This window comes from Populus nigra, chromosome 7 (assembly GCF_951802175.1).
Source record: "Populus nigra chromosome 7, ddPopNigr1.1, whole genome shotgun sequence".
NCBI lineage: Eukaryota > Viridiplantae > Streptophyta > Magnoliopsida > Malpighiales > Salicaceae > Populus > Populus nigra.
Genome location: NC_084858.1, coordinates 2,176,378 through 2,196,911, shown reverse-complemented (window position 1 = coordinate 2,196,911; position 20,534 = coordinate 2,176,378). Strand labels below are relative to the sequence as shown.

General features: G+C 35.0%; 2 protein-coding genes across 5 annotated transcripts; both read right to left on the bottom strand.

Moving 5' to 3' along the window:
• Positions 1-377: 377 nt before the first annotated feature.
• Positions 378-4,265, bottom strand: LOC133699617 (ankyrin repeat domain-containing protein 2B-like). Of its 2 annotated transcripts, none has more exons than XM_062122929.1 (9): positions 4,108-4,265; positions 3,877-3,977; positions 3,531-3,727; positions 3,052-3,264; positions 2,792-2,940; positions 2,462-2,630; positions 1,271-1,363; positions 797-936; positions 378-701 (listed from the first exon to the last, which is right to left on the bottom strand). In XM_062122929.1, exons 2-9 carry the CDS (start codon positions 3,911-3,913, stop codon positions 602-604), a joined length of 1,098 nt encoding a protein of 365 aa, XP_061978913.1. In that variant the 5' UTR covers positions 3,914-3,977; positions 4,108-4,265; the 3' UTR covers positions 378-601. The 2 variants fall into 2 exon arrangements, with proteins under 2 accessions (XP_061978913.1, XP_061978912.1); XM_062122928.1 differs by having other exon boundaries at positions 3,877-3,942.
• Positions 4,266-6,081: 1,816 nt separating this feature from the next.
• Positions 6,082-17,560, bottom strand: LOC133698868 (E3 SUMO-protein ligase SIZ1-like). 3 transcript variants are annotated; one of them, XM_062121965.1, is made up of 18 exons: positions 17,350-17,560; positions 17,108-17,251; positions 15,978-16,058; positions 15,610-15,652; positions 14,663-14,735; positions 14,292-14,454; positions 13,339-13,469; positions 12,200-12,268; positions 10,943-11,030; positions 10,787-10,862; positions 10,472-10,545; positions 10,160-10,267; positions 9,315-9,476; positions 8,362-8,466; positions 8,164-8,244; positions 7,872-8,082; positions 6,870-7,775; positions 6,082-6,726 (listed from the first exon to the last, which is right to left on the bottom strand). In XM_062121965.1, the coding sequence occupies exons 2-18, from the start codon at positions 17,129-17,131 to the stop codon at positions 6,593-6,595; spliced, it is 2,529 nt and encodes an 842-aa protein (XP_061977949.1). In that variant the 5' UTR covers positions 17,132-17,251; positions 17,350-17,560; the 3' UTR covers positions 6,082-6,592. The 3 variants fall into 3 exon arrangements, with proteins under 3 accessions (XP_061977949.1, XP_061977947.1, XP_061977948.1); XM_062121963.1 differs by having other exon boundaries at positions 6,870-8,082; positions 17,350-17,514; XM_062121964.1 differs by having other exon boundaries at positions 6,870-8,082; positions 17,108-17,240; positions 17,350-17,503.
• Between the last annotated feature and the right edge of the window lie 2,974 nt (positions 17,561-20,534).

Sequence of the window (20,534 nt, the reverse complement as noted above, 5' to 3'; positions counted from 1 at the left end):
CAATTTCATACACTAACTTCCAAGCCCTATTTAAATGCCTTTCTAATCTCCAATCATCATGAAATTTTAATCCAATAGAAAACAAGGTTTTTGAAATCTTGTGACAAAATTTCAAAATAATTTTAGTTTAAATAAACCAATATTTTTAAAATATTTTTTTAGAAAAAAATATACAAAATAATTTTTTTTATTTTTAATTTTTTTTTTAATATCAATATATCAAAACCAACTTAAAACATAAAAAACATTAATTTAAAGTAAAAAAAAAAAAAATTACTTTTTTTTTAAATCACTTTTAAAATACAAAAAAAAAATCAAAACGAAAGTCGGGATTTGTTGATGTTAAAACCCAGGCATCAGAAGCTAAAACAAGAAAATAAATAAATAAAATACGGTATCCAATCAAAACCATTTTCGAGATGTTCTCAGCTGTAGATAATGTATGGAGCATGGAATAGAACATTTCATCGCATGCCTATCTAATCCCAGATACACAAGACAGAATAATTATGCCACCAATCACAAAACTCAAGAAGCAGCAATCAGATGATAATAAAGACATCAAATTGTTTAAAACGCTCGAGTCCCATGACATGCCAAGTTACAGGAAGGCATCCTTCTCGAGCAACTTTAGCACCTCTTGCTGGTTGTTGAGTTTAGCAACATCAATGGGCGTCTTGCCATCCATGTTCTGAAGTGTACTGTAGTATAACCCAAAGAGAGATTCCATCAGGACAGGAAAAATCACATGAAGCCATAAAGGGAGGGCATTCCTAACTGAGAGCTATTGACTTACACTGCAGCGCCATTTTCCAGTAAAAGGGCTACACACTCCTTCCTTCCATAACCAGCTGCATAATGCAGGGCGGTGTTCTTGTTCTTATCCAGTGCATCAACAGTTGCCCCAGCCTCGAGAAGAATTTGGGCACACTTCACCTGAAACAAATTGAAAGCAGCTGCTTGTTGCTTACAATAGCAATTTGACCAATTTGGATAAATTTCCAATAATGTCTGACGGCCCAATGATTCTGCAACTAGAAGGGGCCCAAACCAAGAGGTCAGCTATAGCTCACTGACCAATCTAACAACTAGGGAGTTCATCTTTTGCAATGTGCCATGGGCAACTACCAAGTACCAGCGCAGGAATTCATGAACTCTTTCTAGCAGCATACCATAATAGGTTCCTGAAGTCACCTCTAAGAGGGGAGGGGCAAAAGCAAGGTCTACACCACACATAAACAACAAAGCAGTAGTTTAGAAATAATGATACCTCCCCATATCCGCAGGAAAAATGCAATGCAGTTCTTCCCTCTGAATCTTCTTCATCCTTGTCAGCACCAGAGGCTAGAGCATTTTTCAAACCCTAATTGGAGAGTACAGATAAAACTTTGAGCTAAATTTGTAAATGGTATCTCCAATTGATCTGACTTAAATAGATAGAACAGAGAAGCATTGGATATTTACATGGAGGCAAAAGAAAATTATATTGAACATCAAAGGAGGAAAAAAAATGATCCACCTCCTGCAGACTTTAGAGAAATATTGAATTCTCCCAATGCAGTCAAAATGACCAAGTTAGCGGTCATTGGACTTCTCTAAAATGAACTAACTACCATTGGGCCATGTTCAGATATTTACAATAGAAATGGAAGAACAATGGGGACCATAATATCCAACAAACTATTCACAAGATTAATGGAAACATGAATAACGAGTGTGCATGTAAGTATGATAAAAATTATATATAATACACTAAAGTCAAGGGCCACATAAATGCTCTACATCTTACCAAGTAAAGCAATGTCACTAAAATCTATAGAGATGAAAGAACAAAATACCAGCATAAAAATGAAAATAAAGGTATATATATTCAGTTTTCCATTCAGCATTCACCATGTGGTCTCCACATTTAAACTAATCCAAAGATCAAGCTAAAAGTGTTATGGAGCTTCAACTAATTGCTAAATGAACATGAACAAGTCACGTATCTACAGCTACCAACAAAGCTCAAAATGTCAAAAGCTGTGCATGGGCTTAAAAGAGAGTGATGAGAAGAAACCATCAAAGTCTTAAGAAAGTTCCAGGGGTCATCTTTGTCTAATAATGCTGACATGATGGTAGGTCTTGTGGTGTGTCGAAATAGAAATCTGTGCCTATATCCTCTCTCATCATATCAAATTGGGCACTCCTAAGTTAAAAATTAAGTCCACAAAACATTAGCAAAACACTTCCATTAACAGTAATTAGACAATTTTCAATACTTTCAGCCAGTCTAGGCTGCAATCGCTTTAACTGATAGATAAGACGCAATGCATTTAATGGGGGAAAGAAAAGCAAAAACAATTTAAATGATGTAATTAAAAATAAAGGTGGCATCCATCAGGGGAAAAATAGATAAAGGTTAAGTGTGTCAAACCCGCAAAAAAAGGCAGCAGGCAATCAAAAGCGAATTGTACCCTACCTCAACATCACCAACACTGGCACAGTGATGGACAACTGATTCATCCTCATTTCCTGCTTCTTCTACTTCCTCGTGTCCAGAAGTTTCCACAGAAGTGCCTGCTTCTTCGGAAACTGCAAGACCCATTGCTTCACCCAACTTCTGGAGAACGTCTTTATCATTCCAGTACCTAGGCAAGCATAATTTGGGTGTCAGTAAGTTGAGAAAATAAAACCAACTTATACGATCCATCTTTGCTTATATCAAGGCAGGAGAAACATAGCAACAATCTTCTAGTTTTTCCCCATTTTAATAAGCAATAGTAAAATACTAGATATTATGATTACCAACCTCATCATGGCAGCTGGACCACCGGACTCTATCTCTTCTAAAATAGGCTTTAAAGAAGGATCTTCTCTTATTCGTGTCATTCGCTCCTCAATCTGATCCTTTTGCGATGGGTTTGAGAAACTCTCAAGCATTTGAGACATTGATGGATCCTGAGGATTGATGGGTGGGAAATTAGCCTTTCATCAGGACTTACAATTAAACAATGAATAGGAACATGAGACGAGCAAAAAAAACAAAAAACAAAAAAAAAACAGATATACCTGCATTAATGCATTGCCAAGGCGCTCAGCCATAGTCATAAATTGAGGATTCTGCATAACCTGTTGCATGGTTGAATAGTATTGTTGAGTATCAAAGTTAGGGATAGCATCTTCGGCTGGGGCACCTTGAAAAGTCTTCTGGAGCTGCTCTGCCATCTGATTGAATGAAGGATCTTTGGATATCTGCTCGGCTAACTCCTTGATGCTCGGGTCCTACATATATCAAAGCATAGACATCTATAAACCCTTAGAGAGATATGGTGAAAGTGTCCAATATTTTAGAGTGAAGTAAACACAAGTTCACAAAATGAGCTTCAATGTGAAAAGTGGTTAGCTTAGGACATGTGGGCAAATAACAAGGCAAGATCTTCACTGCCAGAAAGATACCTTATGGAATGTTTATACTCGGAAAATTAAATTGAAAACAAAGCGAAGAACTGAAGAGTAGAAATTAGTAAATGTAACTGAAATTGACATACATTAAGCAGGCCGGTCATAGCAGAAAAATCAAAAGGATTAGGAGGAAATCCAGCAGCAGCAGAGGCACCTCCCAGTCCAGGAGATTGAGGAGGAGGAGCTCTTCCTTGTTCCCCGGAGGTTGAGGAGGTTACTGATGATTTAGAAGAGGAGTCTTTGCTGTTATTTTCTGCTGCCGAAGCCGAACCTGTTTTCTCCTCTAATCACACAGCAATATGAGATGGGATGGCATTGGATGAGATGCGATTCGAGTGAGCGAGTCAGTCGAGTTTATTTCGTAGGCAAAAAAAAAAAAAAAAAACAGCAACGGATCCATCCAGGAAATTGAAAGGACGGGAGAAAGCTTACCAGATGGAATGGCAACATCCTTGTTCGTGGTCGCCATGACAGACAACAAGCTAAGCTTAAAGAAAACTATGCAATCGAAGAAAGGAGGAAGGGATTATTATCTGAAGACGATCGACAGAAGAAGAAATCGAATCGAGTAATTACTTTGCTAATTAATTTTTATACATAATAAATAAATAATATCACTTTGCTAATTATAAAAGTAGAAGAAGGTAGGACTAAGAAGATTACCAGGCGGGGGCAGGCAAGCAAGCAAGGCTGGGTGTATGAATTGATGGTTTCAAGTCAGGTATCTGCCACCACACAGCACAAGGAGGAGAGGAGGGGAAAGCAAATGAAGGAAGGGATTCGATTGAACTGAATACAAACAAACACGCTTAATGTAAGTGGGCCATCTCAATCCTCGTTAAGATCAGCGAATATGAATAGCTTAGAAGCTGACCTCGAAGCTCCAGCTTACTTCGGCTCATCCCATTTTTAATTTCACGAGCAGGCCCGACGGTGTTTGTGATTGGGCCTTTTGATTTCTATCATGCTTAAGATGAATAGCTTATTCGGTAGCGTGATGCTTTTTAATTAAAAACATTTAAAATAATATTTTTTAGATTTTTTTATAGATATATATTAAAATAATAATTTAATATTATTTCAAGCAAAAAATTAATTGATCCAACACAAAAATAAAAAAAGCATACAATAATAAAAAATATTTTTTTCCTATTCTTCTCTTATCGCTTGTAGGTAGACCGAGAATATTTGTTAGTATATTAAAATAATAATTTAATATTTTTTAAAAAAAATAATTTATCCAACATGAAAATAAACAAACCCACAATAATAAAAATATATTTTCTTTCTCTTTTTCTCTCACTGCTTAACTTGTTGGTAGACTTTAGATAAAATTTATTTTTACAATTTAACTATATTCTTTTTAAATTAATTTTTTTATATTTTTAAATTTTTTTGATATGTTAATGTTAAAAATAATTTTTTTAAAATAAAAAAAAATATTTTTCTATGCATTTCCAAGTGTTAGGTGGTTATTGGGTTGAAATGGTTATTTGACATGGCATAAGAGCTTTAATGACTAAGCAGTCACGAATTCGAATCTCACCATCCTCATTTATTTGATAAAAATTAAACACAAAGTAATGTGAACTTGTGCAAATTTCAAGTCTAAAGAGCTTTTACTTGAGGGGATGTGTTAGAATAATATAAATCATATCTTCGAATCTTACTTAATAGTTTAAATTATTAGGTTGAGATGGTTCTTTAACACCAAATAAATAATATTTTTTTAAAAGAATTCCTATTATAATTTCAAACACTGCATTAGTAACCATTTTGAATTAAGGTTGTACCTGCTATGCAACCTCCAAACAAACAAAAACTTAATTTGTTGACATATTAAAATGAAGCACCGTCCTCCCCCTTTTAAATTTATTTAATGAGATAAAAGAAAAAATGTATATAAAAGTATCCAATTTTCAGGAAAGCAATAATAAGGAATACCCCTGTGACTGTGAGACCAATAAGTGTTGCATTGCATACTTGCATATCAACTATAAAGAAAGAAAATCCAAGCTTCTTTCACTCGAAACAATAAATACTATTAGAAAATTGATGAAAATCAATAGAATTATTGACATAATTTTTTTGTCAGTTATTTTTACCGATAGATATAATTTTGTCGGTCTATACCGACAAATTTTTGCTATCAGTAATAATTATCGACAATATAGATTATATCGACAATGTGATGAGTATATACCAATAGAATTATTTATAATATTTTCATAAACTTTTAAACAGCAAAAAAAAGTTTTAACCCTTATGATATAAAAATAAAAATAAAAATGTAAGGTTATTGGACAAGGGTTTTCTTTTGTTTTTCCTTTCTCCATGTATAGTTAAAATACATATTTGACTTTAGAAAAGACAAAAACAAGGTTTTCATTGAGAGGTATTTTTGTACATGGATTTTTTAGGTAATTACCAATCATGGGATGCTTTTGTATTTTCATGTTGACTTTCTCAATTTCTTAACCAAGTTTTTTCTGTGGTTAGATTAAAAAACAAAAACTTCCACAGCACATAATACATGTAATATTGGATAAAAAATAGAAGCTACCACAGTATCTACCCGTCTCCAGCTACACGTAAGCCAGCGGATTTCGGAAGGTGAAAGAGGAAAGAAATCAGGAATTCACCAAATTGAAATTTTGTATTATTTCTATAAATAACTGAATCTGTGCGATATTTACAGGTTATTTGGCTCTCATCATTAAACATGGACCAAAAAAGATTTTACTAAATGGGAAACCCCGAACATCCAAGGGTTTGAACCAACAGATTTAATTGGACTTTAAGATTCAATTGATTACTGTACAATTTACCAGCACCTTGAATAAAGCCTTTTTGAAAATTGGCAAGGAGCTTCTGCAAAATTAATCAAACATCAGAGACCATGGTGCGCTGCACCAAATTGACAAGACACAGGAGCCCACAGCTCGTCAATTGCAGAACATCTTCACCCCCACGCCAGCCCCCGCCGTTTTTGAGACTTCATTTGCATGCCGGCAGTCAATTCTCTTCAGATTCTACATACATGTCTTCAACTTGAAAATCACCATTTCACCCCAGAAAAGGTCTCCTGTCCTAAACAATTTTCAAATAAAAGCAGCAATTATCTCGGCAAAAAAGGATTCGCCTCCCTTCATTCAGAGTCCGAGTCAATAGAAAGATACGGTCGTGGTCTTACAGAACGTTTTTGGCGAGGAAATGAGAAGGTGTCTGATCTTTGTCGACTTGCCTTCTCTGATCTGCCATCATTTATACCAAGCGAAGAAGCTGCAGAAGTGGGTACAATCAGAGTTGAAAGACTGTAAGAGGAACGTTAAAGCTTAGAAAATGAACATGGGTGTAAGACTTGCACACTTTCCTCCACAAGAATAAACTAATAATGATAAAGCTTTAAGAAAAAGGAAACAAACCAGTGCCAGCCAAAGAATCCAGAGAAGATGGCATCTGCTGTCTTGAATTCAGTCCATTAGTCGGAGGAACCAAATCGCCATGATTGCTAGTAGCACTACCACCAAGCCTAAGAGAGATCCAATCTTCAGAACGGACACCATTTGACACATCAACTTGATCCCTCATATCAGAGTGCATTGATGCATCTGAAGGCCCTGTTGGAAGGAAGATTTGAAGACTGGGATCTTCTCCACCAAAAGCCAAGGGATTATCAAGCAAGCCATCATTCACATCCATGTCTGATCGACCAATAGAAGAGTCCGGGATTAAACATGTAGATCCCATGACAGTTTCCGGAGCTAATGTGTAGCCATTCATTGACAAGGGGCAGTTAACAGAACCATGTGGCAAATCAACCAAGGCATCAGAGACATCTGAATTAAATAATTGGAATCCTGGGCCTGCTTGGTTTCCTGAAGGCAGTGGCCAGAGGGGCATCCCATATTCGTCATTAGCATTGAAAAGACCCAAGCACGAGTTTCCACCAGTCACAAGTGTAGGATCTTCTGGAAAAGGATCTGCAATTCCAGGAGAGGGCACAGAAAAAGTAGCATCGCCATCATTTTGATTACTCTTGTAGACAGATCCGGAGGAAATTAGTATATCATTATCGTCATCTGAATCACTAAGAACAATGACTTCTGCATTCCCTAGTGGTACAGGTAAATTTTGGTCAGTGAATCCATATGTCGTATATACATTCAAGGATAAAGAATCAAGCTCCATTCCATTGTTTGTGAAATCATAATTTCCACCAGCATCTTGATTCACACTTTGATCTTCCCCGTCACGACCACTACCAGTGGCACTGCTGCTCATAGGAATAACTTTCTGTTCATGGTGTTCAAAGTTTTCTTGCAATCTACCTGAAGAAAAGGTGTTCATATCTTCAGGTTTGCTAACTTCCCAAATGCCATTGCGGTTCTTTCTGATTCCAAGTTTCAAACCAGTACCAGCATTACCTTCTGAAATACCTTCCTGTCTGGTCTGCTTCACTATTTCCACTTTTGGTTTGATTTCTCCACCATCAGGGAAACAGGGAGTACTATCAGGATTGTGCCATTGTGCAAGTCCTCCAACATCCCTACGCTCAGCTTCAGTTTTTGTTTTCACACGCCAGGAACCATCAGGCTTCACCTCAATCTCTGTTATATCTTCTGAGCAATGTGTCATCTATAACACAAGAACATAATTTTTAATACATGAACACCCTAAAACTAAGGATTCGGATGAACAGAAAAGGATAAGTGATACCTTAGATGTGATGCGATTGAAATATGGGTCAATGATTATATTCTCCAGGGAGTAGTTCTTGAGACAGATGGGGCACTGCCACTGCAAAGAGAGCAATAGTAGCTCAGATATATAAAACAGATATAACAGGAACCTCCAACCCCATAAAAAAAAGGCATATATATTTAGAAAAAAAAAAAAGATTAGCTGCTTGCTTGCCTTCCGAGAACGCTGGTTCAGCTCCACAAAAACTTCCAGGTCAAAACAGCCCAAGTGTGCACAAGGTTTGAATCTTCCTGCGACCTTCATTCTTGAACCACTCATCTACACATGGAAATCAATTTCAGCGACTAAGCTACTGAATTCATGAAAGGACTAGCTCAATCCTAGTTTCTTGAAGCTCACTACAAATTAAAAAAAATGAAGAATGCTACAATTTAATAAAGCAATTTGAATAATGAGGAAACAATAAACTTTGTTTAGAAAGAAAGCATTGAGCATGTGCATCATTGGTGCCATTGAACATCTTCAAAAGTGGGACATCCCTAAGAACATAATATCACTAGAAAAAGCAAATTACATTCGATAATAGGTTGAACATAACCCATATACAAGATAAGTTCTGGAATGGATGTCACAAGCATAACAGCGAAACTCCACATTATAGGCATTTTACTTCCATGAAACATATTGTTGAACATACAAGAAATATTCTAGACTCCAAAACCAAACTCTGGGAACATTATTTTCCTGTCATCCCAGTAGCAATGATCATAAACAGCATGCTTAAGGAAAAGAACTGCATGATCCTTTCCACTGTAGTTTTTGTCACTCCTGTACAGCCCTCCCAAACCCTACTAAATGCCTTTATGGTAAATAATACCCTGCCTGCTTGTAGTAACCAATACTCTCCAAGAAAAAAAAAAGACGATGACCTATTCCACACACCCAACCCCACCAAGCATTGCAACAAAAGGTGGCTGCATCCCTTATTATCAAGATACAGACATCAGATGATCAAATTTAGGATACATCAATTCCCAACTACAGCAGAAGGGACCAATATTCAAGATGATGATTATCTGATTTCACCCTGCATAGAACATAGTGCAGTGCAACATGCATGCGTGGAATTATGGACTCGCAACTTGTATTATGTTGATGTAACATACAGGACAACGAAGATTGACACCAAAAGAATCTGCAACAACTTCCAGGTCACTGTCGCTATCAGCATTGTCTGTTGCAGTTCCCCCACCAACACAACGACAAACACGAGCAAGTGCATCTTCAAAACGCTCACCTTCTGAGTCCTTAGGGATCAAGTTGAGTATCTAAAACAAAAAACAGAATATGAAGCATGGAAAGATGATTCCTCAGGTAGAGCAAGAGATGACACATGCTTTTATTGTAGCTCATTATATACAAAAGCAAAACTATGTGAACCAAAGCCACAAAATTTAGTTGTATTAAACTGACAAGTACCAAAATTGAAATATGCATACACATGTACAGACACATACATATGCGTGTATTATATGTGTGGGGTACATTTATATCTGAATGCATGTATGTATACATATATGCAGCACAAGGAATGACAGTAAAAATAGCATATACACAAACGATGTCTAATCAGTACAACTACCTGTAGTGACTTTTTGATGCATTCCCAACAAGATAAAAAAATGACTACTTGTGATCAAGCTTTCTGATACAGAAAAAAATATCTAAAATTTAATGTGTATATGATGTTGAAGGCTCTCAGATGCAAACCAGCTTTTTTTTTAGAGAGAGAGAGCTGCCAGCAGCCTTTATTTGTCATTTCAGGAAAAACAAAATGCCTATCAGGATATCAAATTACAAAAGTCCATCTATCTTATAAAATATCTAACAATTATAAATACAGTATTTCAAAATGCTTGAGCCACCTAATTATTTTCCCAATCAACATAAATAAAGAAATAAAAAGTAATGATACCAAATTCAAAATATGATTAAAATTGATTAAATTCACCTGTTGAACTGTTCGACGCTTTACAATTCTAACTCCTAAGCAGAAGATTCGAGCATCACATCCGCTTAACGAAATCTTATTGATTCCATCTTTTACAAATGGTGTGACCTAGTTAAAGAACACATAAATATAAAATCAGAAAGCAGTCTCAAAGTACAAATCCAACTGTGAGTCTGCAGATGAGCAATAAAACGATTGGAAAAAGAGGATGCGCCATCACAAAGAACAATATCTATCTAGGAGATAAATTGCATGTGATAAAAGGTATTGATAACTACAAAGAAAATTTGTGTTATAGAGTCAGAGACTCACAATTGGACCATCATCACGACCATTAGCACCTAGCAATTGCGAGCCAGGTCTATTAATAGCACGAACAGCCAAGCCTGCACATCATACATAATTTTAAGACTTAATACATAAAGATGTAGCATCAAGAGCAAATGTAAACATGGCTTTTCTGACATTGTTTGTTGGGGGGAAAAGGAAGTTTTTTTTCTTTTTCTTTTTTTTTTTGGGGGGGGGGGGGCCGGGGTCGCATAAATGCTTCTAAACCGCTACTGATTTCAAACATAAGGAATAAGAGAGATATCAACAGATTAGTGGAAGTAAAATTCAACTTCATACCATTAACCTGGAGATCTGTATCCTGCGGCCATTGCATCCTAAAGGGAACTTTGTCATTCAAAAGCATACACCAGGCCTAGATAGTAACAACATTACCAACAGACCATTAGCACATCAATAACTTACTAAAATATGAAATTTTATGCAGCCACCAACCTGAACATCATATTCTTGTTTCGCCAACAGATCCTTGTCTGCCCTAGTGAGCTGAAATGTCTTCTCCACACCCTGCACTGGCCTTGAACTGGAAAATGTTGAATATTAAAATATCAAATAAGGCACAATTATACAAGAATGAGGTCTTCATAACAGGTTGACCTCCTTAATTCAAGAAAGTTGGGATTGGGTGATAAAAAAACAGCCAACTGTGATACTAACTCCAACAAGTAAAGTACTATTATTATGGTGCATGCAGCATGCGCGTAGTGTATCATCACATCAAAAAGGTAGCAGCACTGCTCTAATAAAAAAAGGTCTGGCCCAGGTAACAACCATAAGCACAGAACTTACCACATCAACAATCTTTTGTGGATACAAACTTTATCAACCAAACAATTATTATTACCAGCATGATACACCAAATATCTCCTCTCTTCTGCATAACTAAAACAGAAGCAAAAACTATATCCTCCAGATATTTATATCCTTCCCAATCCCAAAATTAAAAGGGGTAAAAACCACTTCAAGTCATCTAAAATCTTTTTTTCCCGTGTAACCTGATCACAAGATGTTCCTGGTAAGTCGCATTCACATGCGAAGAGGTGCTCAAGCTCTTAGAAGTTAGAAGAACATGAACCTGGTCTTTCCCTACAACCTGGGTCATGGAAAGAACCAATGCTATCATCTGTTTGTCTCACAAGCAGGTGCCACAAGGAAGACCATGACTTTCTTGCAATTTACATAAAATTGAGGACTTGTTTGGAAGAATGGTAGAGGTTGCTTTTCAAAGTGTTTTTTACTTGAAAATGTATCGAAGTAATGTTTTTTTTTTAAAAAAAATTCATTTTTGACATCAGCACATAAAAATGATCCAAGAACACAAAAAAAAATTATTTTGAAGAAAAAAATTTCAAAATTTCATGAAACTCTGGTTGCACCACTGCCCCAAACAGGCACTGAGATATATATATATATAACACCATGATACAGGTGTTTCAATAATATTCATTGCTAGGGATTCAGCAACCAAACAGTTTAGTGATGAAATCAGGCTCACAAAATAAAAGCATTTGAACGTAATATCCACATGTTGAATTTACTAAGACAAACAGTAAATGCAGTTCAAATCATTTTATTGAATATCTTTTCAACGAATTAAGTGAACATCGGGTAGTAATTTCCTCCAACCCAAACACAAGTGTTAGCACGTCAAATCATTAGTAAGATATAGGATGGCATATATCATTGACTTACCCATCAGCTGGAACATTTGTAGCAACCAGCTTTACAGGACATAGAGGATGTGCAACTGTAACCCAAAAGCTGTAGATGGAGACAGACATTAAAAAAAAAAAAAACCCTCCAAAAACATTACATAAAAATGCAAAATAGCAGAATTGTAAAGGGATGGATTAATCAGGACACCAACAAACAAAGATCAAAGATTAACAAAAACACATAGATATATTTCAAACAATACCAAGATACATGACAGCAAGAAACCTCATTAAGCTCCAGTTCTTGAATGTCAACCCGCATGCTGGAAGGGCAGACAAGTGCACAAACGAGGTGCGCATGCACACAGCATTAATTTGTCTCTTTGGCCCAACAAGGCATTAAACTGTCATTCTTTAAAAGATTTATAGAGGACACCCGTAAAACTATCCCGATTACGCTAGACAAATAGCACACTCATTAGGATACTTGTGTTCTACATAGAACTATCACACTTTTCATGATAATATAGGCAAACATATCCTATGTTTTACCAAAGCCTTTTCTTTGTCAAAATCTACATCCAAGGTTCTCCACGGACACAAAATCTTATTTCTTCCTACTTCAATCTTTCTTAATTCTAGCCTCTCATTTCCAACTATATGCTATTTCCCTACTTTTCCCACACCACTTTAGCCCTCACCATCCCTTAACAATGATCAATTTATCCTCTCTAATAGCTCATAAGACCAGACAATATACAAAGTAGCTTGTTCTCTTATCCCAGGTTGATGGCATCTCCAACTTGCTTAGAATATCACCATAATTCTTTCTTACCTTGGAAGGCCTCACCACTCATCTATCTAGACAAATTCATTTCCCTGCTAGCACTTGGCTAACATTTGTATGCACCAAGGTAGGGAAGCACACTTTGCTTTAAACCAAATTAAAGAATTACATTGCCAACAAGAAGCATTGTGATAGTAAAACAAGTTCAGAAAAATCATGAAAGCATTTAATGGTTTGATGCATAAATCTCAAAAGTTAAATTGTAGCTGAAATGTGATGTTACACTGCCAACAAGAAAGAAGCATGTAATCTTGGAGAAGGAAGGGGAACCATTTCATTCCACACATAAAACAGTAAGCAAAAGAGGATAGAACATATATGATACATACGGGTCAGCCCTGCTTAGTCGACAAATCTCACAATAGAACACATCAGGAACTTGTGGGATGCCCTCCATGGGTTTTTCTGGAATTATAACGCAACCAATGTGTTGCCAGATGTGACATTTAAAATCTTCACACTGTCAATTACAAGAAAATAAAATTAATAGGGGCAAGGCAGATTGGAAAAGCTTTTAGGATAGAATTTAAGTGCAAGAGTAGTGAAGAAAAGGGGGAAAAGAAAACAGCTTATGCATCCATTATTAATGCATGCTTCTTCTTCAACAATGAATAGGAATAGCACAAAAGAGTAGCAAATCCTGCCATTGTCTACACATGCATAGATGAGAACTATTAAGGTTTCTGCAAATGATCACTTAGCACTTCCTTTAAACAAAATATTTGCCGATAATTAATGTGATGCACTGAAAACATATATAATAGCACCATTGTGCCTCAGCAGTCAGCACTGATTGTGAAAGGTTATTGGAAAAGAATGGTGTAAATATACTTTGGAGCTCAACATAATCTAATAACTCAACAGAAAAATCACACACGGAGCATTAAACATTCTTGAGAAGCAATCAATTATGTTAGAATTTTGGTGAACAAAATTGTCAAAGGAGCTTGCTATACTGCGATTATTAATTTCCAGTAACTAGAAATGCAAACATAAAAATCCATGGGGATGGTATAGGTATAAGAATGAAGTATAGAGATTAGGCTACATAAAGGAGGACATCAATTTAGATCCCACAGTAGCACATCCAATTAAGCAAGAAAGCAATTCATAACATGGAACCTGCAATCCATATGCTTAAAATGCAGGGTCTTGGTTTTAATCAAACTTAGACCATGCCTCAGATGCTTAAGAAGTAAAAGAACTTCCAGAAAATCATCCATCGGGCATAAACTACAGCTTATAAAGAATGGAAATTTACTAGAGAGAAGGATCTTTTAACCTTAATCATTGACTCTGTCTCCAATGAGCTTCCACATGGACAGCGAACTTTTGTATCTGAGTGAGATGGATCATCCATTTCACCATTAAACTTTGAATTACTGCAATCAGAAGCAACCTGTCCCCGTGATGCTAAATCAGTGGCCCCGGACACTTGCATTTTCCTGGAGATGAGATCAGAAGGAGTAAGTCAACAAACAGCATAAAAGCAAGACCTCCAAGAGCATTAATGGTTGCCCAGAAAGAAAAAAGTTAGCTAGAGGGCCTCATGAAGCATGCAAATACTATAAAAAAATTTAGCACGTTAAACAGAAAAGAGAAGACAAAATCTAACTGCAGACTCTAATCATGGAGTTGCAAGCAATGATGAACCTGTAAGTGTCATCCACTAGCTTTGCCACCTCTTCCTTTCCAATGGCACTCTTCTTTGCCCATAACTTGGAAACTACAGATAAAATAAAAACTCAAGATTATTATTCCAAAACTATCACAAAGTCAAAGCCATGCACGAGAAAGAGTTTGAACATGTTGATCATAAACTGGATGCTCAACAACCCATTAGAAACTCTATGATTATCCACGCCCAATCATCAAGAGCAAAAAAATAGAGGGAAGGAGGGGGAGAAGATCCCATGAAATTGAAATCTGAGACGGAAGATTGATGGGGATTTGGGATCACACCTCTCACATAAAAAAGTTGGTGAAAATGAAAGAAAATCATAGCTATGGATATTAGATCCACACCATCAATAAAAACATATACCTAAATTTGGGGGAATAATAATCAGAGAAATCTCATTGCTCAATCCCAAAAATTCAAATTAAGAGTTAATTGCACATTATTCCATTTAACATGTATCAATAAATTTCTAGAGTTCGCAAAACATCCATTAAAGCCTGCTGAATTAAGATTATGTGACACCAGAGTTGTGAGCATTCCATTTTATTTAGCATGAAGAAGTTATTCGCAGAGATCGAATCCAAGAATCCCCACGTGGTGGTATTACAAGTTTCCTATTTGGTAGTCCCCATTAATTATGCAGCATATGTAAAAGATAACTATATGCATATTACACTGATAGAGATAATAAACATTGCAAAAAACAAATACAGAGCATCAAACACTAAAATCAAAAGCATTGACTTGGTAGTGGGGGAAAAAGCAATGATGATAGAATACAAAGATAAAATATTTCTCAAATGGCCTTCAATAACAGGTTTCATGTCTCTAGTAACCTGTAAGAGAGAGTCTACATGTTCAAAATTATAAAAACTGTCTCTATTAGAAACAACAATATTGCAAGGTGGGAGTAATTTACCTTGTTCATCAGAGAGAATGGCTAATATCCGGTCAACAAGGTCCTACACATTTAAAATTACAGCACAATCATATACACGAGTCATAAGCAGTACATGCCACTTACACTCAAAAGCATATAGAGTTTATGAAGAAATCATTATTTCGCGGGCAACGAGAACACAAAACCATCACGTGCACCCAAAGGCAAGGGATGGTCTTGTAAATCTTAAGACATATAGGCACAACTATTCTATTTTTTCACGGTCCAATTCAATATACTGATTGTCAATACAACAGAAGCTTAAAGTTTATCCAGTACCATTACGTCATGGCAATTTCAAGCATCATATACAAGAAAATTAAGCCAAAGACAAGATGCGCCATTACCTGCTTCTTCCCCTGCTTTGAAAGACCTAACTGAGTCAGGACATCCTTGAGCTCTTTAATTCGAAAAAATGCCAATTTATCCTAGAGAGAGAGAGAGAGTTAAAAAAAAGTGTTTCATAATCTCTTCGCTAAAAAAACATGGCAAAAGATAGAAACTGCTTGATTACAGGATATTCTGATGCCTAAACAGCATGAGAAGGGAGCAGAGCCACAAAGAAAGACCAATGACTCCAATTCTGAGTTCAATAGTATAGGGGGCAACCTCTTATTAATTTACTCAATGACTCCAGTGATAGGAAGGACCATTGCAAGGTGCAATGATGGAGTAGCAAGTTTTTTAGGCCAAAACAAAATTATATAGAATTAATATTAGAGACTTTTTGAAACAGAGTAGCAATTTTTGGAATTAATATTAGAGAATTTTAGCATAGAGAAAGCCTCTTGCAAATGAAGTGGTTTCCCTAAGTTCTATAGGAAATATCATTTCATACACAGGCCACACGGAGTCCTGGACTTACAACCACAAAAACAAAGGTTCAAGTTGTGAGGGCTGCAACCTGATAACTTATCTCAAAATTCTCATCCAGTGAATGTATGAGTAGAGTTTTAGGTTCCATAACCAAGAAAAGCAGTATGAGAACAATTGGTGCATACAACTTCAAAAGAAAGTACATATCACGACACTGATATTCAAAATGAGAAAGCACATGAGAGGTGATTTGAAGATGCAGCCCAAATCAATCAATAATATTCAGTAGAAATCATTTCAAACTTGCTTTGCTTTTGTAACAATGATGCGAGGAAGTGATATATAAATAAAGCACCCACTTGATAAATTCAAATGTGATTTCCATTATCAGACAGGCGAAGAATTAGAGCCATTTCAGCATATACCAACAAATCTAGAAGTTGCACCACCGTAAGGTATGTTTAGTGGTAGGCACATGGAAATTAATAAATAAAAATTAAGTTAATTCAACCATGACTAATGGACAAATATCATTCCTCTTCTGCTAATTGATATTTACCATTTACACTAGTACTGGTAGAAGAAACTAAATCAAAACCAACGACAGCACAGTAAAGTCAATTTCAATAGAGCAAATGAATTTGTAGAGCTGCTAAATTACCTTGCAACTAGCAACTAAATCCATCTTTCAACGTCCAAAAAACCAAAATTAGACCGCGGATTAGTAGATAAGCAAAGCAAGCACACCAGCTTGTACAGTCACGGAACAGCGATCGATCTATTGAAAAATAAACCTACCACACAACTTGAATCATCGGAATTATCAATCTTAGATGCATAATCATTTAATTACAAAAACGAACAGAGTAGAAAATAAAATCAAATCAAATAAAAAACACTTACGTATTTTGATGATAAAATTCAGTAAAAAAGATTGAGATTGGGGATGAACTAGGGTTTCAAACGCGTTTTGCTTGTTTCAAGAAGGAAAAAACAACACACCAACAACTACCTTCTAATTACAAAAGGTCCCGGACCTATCGGCGATTATCAAATCCGGTTTTTTTAACGGGAACGCGTCCGGGTTTCGTTTCTCTACTTTTAGCGTTTTGCTCTGCCCGCGTGTCGTGCGATGATGCACGCCCTTACGTTGTCTCTCTCTCTCTCACGTGCGAATTTCTAGAGGGGAATAATTAACATTAACAAATAACAAACCCTTGATCATCAGCGGACTCTTGACATTTCACTATTCACGTTACTGTTAAGAGTCAATTTTTTCCTTCTTACTTTCTAAATTTCTTTCTTTATACAGTTCATTCACTAAACTTTATTCTTTTTAATTTCATCGTTGACACAGTTCTATATACTGATGTTTATTTTAATTTGTATGATCTCGTTACCTTATATTTTATTAAATATCTCTACGTCAAATTAAAAATCAGTTTTACAAAATTAAATTTTAAATTGTTCTTAAATAGTTTTAAATTTCATGTTTCACACATTTAGTTTTTTTAATTTTTATATTTCAATCATGAAACTTTATTTATTTTTCATTTCAATCCATTAACATTGAAGGAAACAAAAAATCATCAAAAGAAAAAAAATAAGAGCGAAAACTCTCAAGTGACCACATTTTAGCCATTAATAATTATAATTTTGGTATCTGTAATATTTTTAAGAAAAATAACTTAATGAAGGTGATCTCTACCTTCAATGATGTCTAACAATGTAGATCGATACTTGATAATTTTTTTTATTTGATTTAATTTTAAATTATTAGTTTGATTAAAATATATTTTATAGTTAGAAATGAGATTTCAGAGGTCCATGTCATGTTTTTTTTGTGTTTTTGAGTTAAAAATGATAAAGATTTGGGCATTTTTTTATATAACATTGTAGATGGATGATGGGTTATTTATCTAAGCTATCCATTCAATTTTAAAAAACAAAGGCGGACAACATGTCCGCCCTCTAAGAAGCCTAGGAGCGCGGGATTGAGATTTTTATTTATAGGTATTTGGCCTTTTTTATAATGTAAACACCTGTTAAAAAAGTAAAATGAAAATAAAAATAAATAAATTTTATGTAAGGTGTAGAAATTTAAATATACATTGTGTGCAAACACGGAAACAATCACAATGAGAAATGGTAAGTAAAAATATTTGCGATTAAAAATTTATCTGCATTAGACCTTAAATAATTAAGAGAGTGGCATTTTTGTAAATAAAACAAAAACAACCCCTCCCTCTTTTAAATAACGAGCCAACTAGATTTATTTATTTCTTCTCGTTTTTTCTTTTGCTCTTCCCAATCAAAAGAGCAAAGTTGTTTCATGAAGGTGCTGAGCTAGGATTTGAACAATCAAGTAATACCAAAAAAGATAGAGTGACGTGAGTAATGTAGGTAGAGAGAGAAAGAGTGATTTGAAGAGTGAATGAAGAAATCTTAGGAAGAGATTGCAAAAGAAACTGGGCAAACTAGATTAATTGATGTAGGTAAAGCATCTTTCTTGATTAAATTTTATTTATGTTGTCAAATTTTCATAAGGATTGAAAATCCCTGATAATATATAAATCAGAGTGTATGTTGAAATAGTGTTGGGAGAGATCTTGTATATTGATAAATTTATATTGGTTTAAATAATGGGATTAAGGGTGGAAATGAGTGTGCTTGGGTGTTTATTTTGGTTTGAATAATGGGATTAGAGGTGGAAATGAAAGGGGGAAAAAATCAAATGGAATGAGGTAAACTGTGTGCTTGGGTGGCTGGCTAAGGGTAAAGAAAAATAGTGGGGTTGTAACATAAACTAGATAATGTTAACATTGTTGATTTAATTGTGTTATTAAAAAAGTTTGGGTTGAGTTATGGTATTTTATAAATTGTTAAGAATATGTCAACGAAGACTTATTGCAATGAGATTTAATTAGTGTCAATGTTTTGGTTGTGCTGTAAGAATGAATAGTGTAAGTACAAATTTATATAGGTAAATTGAAATTTGATTTACAAGGAGTATATGAGTGCAAATGTGTAATTTAGATTGTAAGAAAAGTTAGTGTGAATGCATGTTTAAATGAATGCTTAAATTCAAGGAAATGTTTATTAAAGAAATTGGAAATTTGACTAGTGAGAAGTTGGTGTTATTAGGGATTCATCTAGAGTGGAGTCGATACTCTTAGGAGTACATGTCTCAACAAGTAAGGGATTGTCTTTGCTCCCTAAATGATTTTATTTTTTCAAATTGATGAAAGGTTATAACTTTCATATTAATTGTTGGTTTTAAAACAATACAAGCCTTTGATGCATGATAGTAAATTCTAAGAATTGAATTGCTTCAGGGCAAGAAAATACAATTTGAGAATTGAATTGTCTTCAAGGCAAAAAAATAAAATTTGAGAATTGAATTGCCTTCTGGGCAAGATAATAAATTCAATAATGAATTCCTCTCGGGGCAGGATAATAAATTTCAAGAATTGGTTTGCCTATAAGATAGGATGGGGAAATTGAAGAATTGATTTACTTTCGAGGCAAGATAAAGTATTTTAAGATTTAAATTACATGTGGGTGGGATAATGTATTATAAGAATTTATCCGCTTTTGAGGCAAGACATTAAAATCTTAAGGATTGAGTCGTTTGCTGGAAAGCTATGGAGAATGTTGTGAAGATCAGTAATATATGTTGTTAAACTAAGGATATAGTTATATAAATTAAATCTAATATTTTCTAAAACAATGGTTATTTTTGTGTTTGAAGGAAACTAAGGGTATCAAGTAGAAATAAAGATTGAATATTGCGAATGGTAAGGAAGGATAAATTTGATAGTCGATATAAAAACTAGAGATCTAAGAGATTAAAAAGTCCTAAACGTGTAATTATAATACTACATGCATATTTATATTTTGTAATTTAATTGTATTTTACAAGTACTTCATATACATCCCTCAATAGTCCTTGGATCATCACATCTTTATTTTCTTGTGTATTGTATGAATTGTGTGGGATGTGTATTATGAAAATATTGGGATTTAAGAATATATTTTGATGAGAGATGAGCCTGAGACCACCTTGAATGATTTGAAAGGAAAACATA

Coding starts and splice junctions, on each gene's coding strand:
- LOC133699617 (XM_062122929.1), bottom strand. CDS start 3,913: ATGGCGACCACGAACAAGGATGTTGCCATTCCATCTG. Junction 3,265..3,530: donor CTATGACCGGCCTGCTTAAT/GTATGTCAATTT, acceptor TGATATATGTAG/GACCCGAGCATCAAGGAGTT. Junction 2,941..3,051: donor TTGGCAATGCATTAATGCAG/GTATATCTGTTT, acceptor ATCAATCCTCAG/GATCCATCAATGTCTCAAAT.
- LOC133698868 (XM_062121963.1), bottom strand. CDS start 17,131: ATGGATTTAGTTGCTAGTTGCAAG. Junction 14,736..15,609: donor CATTCTCTCTGATGAACAAG/GTAAATTACTCC, acceptor TTTTATCTGTAG/TTTCCAAGTTATGGGCAAAG. Junction 8,083..8,163: donor TCAATCGCATCACATCTAAG/GTATCACTTATC, acceptor CTTGTGTTATAG/ATGACACATTGCTCAGAAGA.